General features: G+C 56.1%; 1 protein-coding gene across 1 annotated transcript in view; it reads right to left on the reverse strand.

Moving 5' to 3' along the window:
* Positions 1-3,773, reverse strand: part of Gbx2 (gastrulation brain homeobox 2) — a 47,785-nt gene extending 44,012 nt beyond the window's left edge. The window contains exon 1 of the mRNA XM_013023420.1: positions 3,584-3,773. Coding sequence (XP_012878874.1) covers positions 3,584-3,773 — 190 coding nt within the window. The remainder of the gene's footprint in view (positions 1-3,583) is intronic.
* Between the last annotated feature and the right edge of the window lie 247 nt (positions 3,774-4,020).

The raw sequence follows: 4,020 nt of genomic DNA on the forward strand, positions 1-4,020 counted from the left end.
CGCAGGCCGCGTGGCCGCCGGGCGCCGAGATGTACAGCGGCGTGGTGAGCTCCCGCCTGCGCTCCAGGTCCAGAGGTCCAGAGGCCTGGTGCGGGGCGAGGGGCCCGGGTCAGGAGGGAGGGGGAAGGCGGGGTGCAAGCCATCCCTGAAAGTTCCCAAGGAAGCATGAGGGAAGACAGACCTGAGAGTGGGCAGGCGGACAGACAGAGACATACAGACATACAGACAGACAGACCCAAGAGGCTGCTAGGTGCTAAACTAGAGAGATGCAGAGATGGAAGGCGAAGACCCATGGAGGAAGAAGAGAAAGGAGAGATCAGAAAGGCTGCAACGGAGCAAGAGAGATGGGGCGCAAGAGAGCTTCGGCAAACAGGTTAATGGCGCCAGGAGCCGCAGTGGCTCCCGCCTGTCATCCCAGCTGCTCAGGAGGCTGAGATCTGAGGATCACGGTTAGAAGCCAGGTCATGCAGGAAAGTCCACGAGACTCTTTATTTCCTTCTGAAGTGGAGGTATGGACGTGGTAGAGAGCCAGCTTTAAGCAAAGAAAAAAAAAAGCTAGAGAACAGTGCCCAGGCCTTGGGTTCAAGCCCCGGGGCTAGTACAGAAAAATGAAACTAAAGAAGACTCAAGATGATAAAAGTTGACCAAACAGGATGGACAGTGGGGGAATCCAAGGGCAGACGTGACATCTTCCAGACTCTTAATTAGCAGTAGCTGGAGAGAGGAGAGCCGGGCTGTGGAATTTTCCGGAATCTAACCCTCTCTCCTTTTGTTATCAAGAGGAGACAGAGGAAACAAGGGGACTCACAGGGGCATGGCGACAGAAGGAAAGCACCTGGAGAAGTTCAGTCATCTTGGAGGTGGCGGGGCCTTAGAAGGCCGCTTTGATGTGGTGGCCACATTGAATGCAGTTCTGGCTTGTTTCTTTCCCATCTCTGTGTGTGTGTGTGTGTGTATGTGTGTGTGTGTGTTGTAAGGCTGCTCTTTCTTGAAGGATGAATGGAGCAGGTGTCACAGATTTCCCTTCTGTGAAAGCTCACAAAGGCTGTGGGGGGCTGCTGGCTGGGCAGGGCCCCGGGGAGGACAGGCAGTCCCTAGTGACTCCCCATCAAGGGGCTGGACCCCACAGGGCAGGCAGGCCTTCTGTAATGATGGAGGGATCGATACCAGCGGCCGTAATGAGCTGCTAGGAGACCTTGCAGAGCCTCCTCCATGCCAGGACCAGTGGAAGGCAGTTTGAAAGACCACTCGTTAATGACCTACCTGTGTGTGGGGCAGAATCCCAGCCTGCCCTTGTCCCAAAGCTCCAGCCTGCAGCGAGCAGCCATGGATGGGGGGAAGCAGAGGCCTGGGGCCCGCGTGTGGGGAGATGGTGGTGGTGGAGCTTGGGTACCTGCACGCGGTTGGGCTGCCTCCCCAGTGACGACAGAGTGATTGAGAGGGAGAGGCCTGATGCCATCTTTGCCAACAACAACTACACTTCTGCTTCCTATTGCTATTTATTTCCCTGAAATGGGAAGTCTGGTTACTAACTCTTTTAGGGCCTGTCCGATTCCCCACCCCAGCCTGCCCTGGTTTCCTGAGTCTCCCTGCCGAGGGTGGGCAGCCAGCTCAGCTGCAGCACAGAGCCCACATCCTCCTCAGGTCCTAGAGGTGACAGGGAGCCTGGCTTTGGAGATCTGGAGTCAGCCGCCTCTGCTTCCCACCTCTAGGAGGACCCGGGAAGCTGGGACAGCCCTTATGCTGCAGCTTGGGGGGGGGCGGGGTGACTGAGGAGCTGGCCAGGCACCTCAGACGCTCTGCTCCCCTCTGTCTTCCCCAGGGCGAGCGGTAGGAGCCGTGGGGCAGGGCCTGTTCTCAGCTGCTGGGGCTGCTCCTGCTGGAGGAGTGGAGTTAGTGGAAGGAGCAGGGATCTGGGCGGCCCGGCCCGGCCACTCTGTGTGTGGCTGCTTCTCTGGGCTCTGCCTGCACACAATCCACTACTCCCTCTCGCGTGACAGCGAGACAGCAGAGCTCGGGGTAGAAAGAGGTCCAAGGCACAAGGGACCCAGGCATTGGACTTAGACCTGTACCACGTGGGTTAAAATGAGTATACATCTAGAACCGTGACATCTGTGTGTATCCAGGGCAGTTGACACTCCTGGTGTGAGGCGGAGAAAGGAGAGGAGGCCCAGAAAAGCTCCTCCAGGCAGGGGTGCAGCCCAGATGGGCACTGCCCCCCATTTCCTGGAGCCCCTGACCACCCCACTGCACCTTAGGAACTACTCAGCCCTTCGGCCCGGTTTTGGCTTTATTACTCCTCACAATGCAAGGGAGAATCAGAGGCTCCTAGAGCCTCACTAGTCAGGGAACGGGGCAGCAGACTTTCCCGTTCCTGCCATCTGGCAATGCTATGAGAGATGGCGATGTAGGTAACTGTGATAAGCTGGGTGCCCACGGCAGACTGCTAGCCATGAAGCTCGGCCGCAGCCAGGTGAGCGGCATGTGCCTGTGTGTTCCGGGTTGGAGCTCCGGGAAACTCGCTGGTGTGTCTGAACAGGGTGAGCCTAGACACTCGTTCCCCTTTTCTTCCCCTTTCTCAGGCTTCCTGGGTTCCATGAGCAGGATGTCTAGGGCCTGCTGACCTCTCTGTGGGTGCTGCTGGCAGTGATAGTGTTGAGGGAGTCATGGAAGGACTCACAAAGCTGTGAGCCAGAGACCCAGCCTGCTCCTCCAGCTCCCATCTCCCTGGCTGCCCAGTGTGGCTGCTGGATGATGGGTACTGAACCAAGGCTCCTTCCCAAGGAGAGGGGAGTGACTAGCTTCGGCAGGTAGACATTGCTCACCAGTGGTTTTCCTGTCACATCCCATATCATCACCAAACCCTACACCTTAAAACGCACGCAGACCAGCTGGACACTGCTGGCTCACTGCTGTAATCCTAGCTACTCAGGCTGAGACCAGAAGACCGTGGTTCGAAGTCAGCCTAGGCAGGAAAATTCAGGAGACTTTCATCTTCAGCTAACCACCAAAAAGCCAGAAGTGGAGCTGTGGCTCAAGTGGTAGAGCGCCAGCCTTGAGTGAAAAAGCTAAGGGGCAGTGCACAGGCCCTGAGTTTCAAGCCTTAGTTTTGGCATGTGTGCCTGTATGCGCATGCACGCACACACATGTGCTCACACATGCATGCGCGCGCACACACACACACACACACAACCAACGCAATGACCAACCTTCATTTACAAGTGTCCTTTCCTGGGAAGGTGGCTCATTGGTAGAGCGCTTGCCTTGCATGCCTGAGGCCCTGGGTTCAATTCCTCAGCACCACATAAGCAAAAAGAAAAAAGCCGGAAGTGGTGCTGTGGCTCAAGTGGTAGAGCGCTAGCCTTGAGCTGAAGAGCTGAGGGACAGCGCCTAGGCCCAGAGTTCAGGCCCCACGACCGGATCCCCCCCAAAAAGCCCCTCCAAAACAAGTGTCCTTTCCTTACTGATGTCCCTTAAAGTCAGTGCCTCTGTGCCCAACCTGCCCGTAGGAGCCATCCATTCCCACAGTGTTAGTAGTTCGTTGAAATGAACGTGTCATTGAGCTCTCTAGGAGTGAGGGTACCCGACAGCCCAGATGCGGCTGGGAATTCCACCTGCCATTTCATCTCATCCTTACTGATCTCAAACACCATGTTGGCATCCCGGAAGAACTGCTCCATGAGATGCCGAACACGGTCCAGGTCTCCTGCCACCACGGCAGCATGGTACTCGAGCCCCAGTGACTCTGCTCTAATTTGAGGCTCTTTGTCCATCTTCTGAAAGATCTGAAGTTTTTTTGAGACTAGCTCTGGCTGTTTCTCCATTGCAAAGCTGCTTACTTCAAAACAGTGAGCTCCTCAGGAGGGGCCGGCAGTTGTGTGGTGTGTGGGCTATTTCCATTGTCATATCTCAGTTGTTCTCCAGCTGGGGCCTGATGTTGGTGTATTTATAACTCCTGTGGTCTCTGAGGGATGGTTACTTGATAGGACGAGGGTCATGTGACCCCGAGATGGCACTGAG

Source organism: Dipodomys ordii, unplaced genomic scaffold (assembly GCF_000151885.1).
Source record: "Dipodomys ordii isolate 6190 unplaced genomic scaffold, Dord_2.0 Scaffold1, whole genome shotgun sequence".
NCBI lineage: Eukaryota > Metazoa > Chordata > Mammalia > Rodentia > Heteromyidae > Dipodomys > Dipodomys ordii.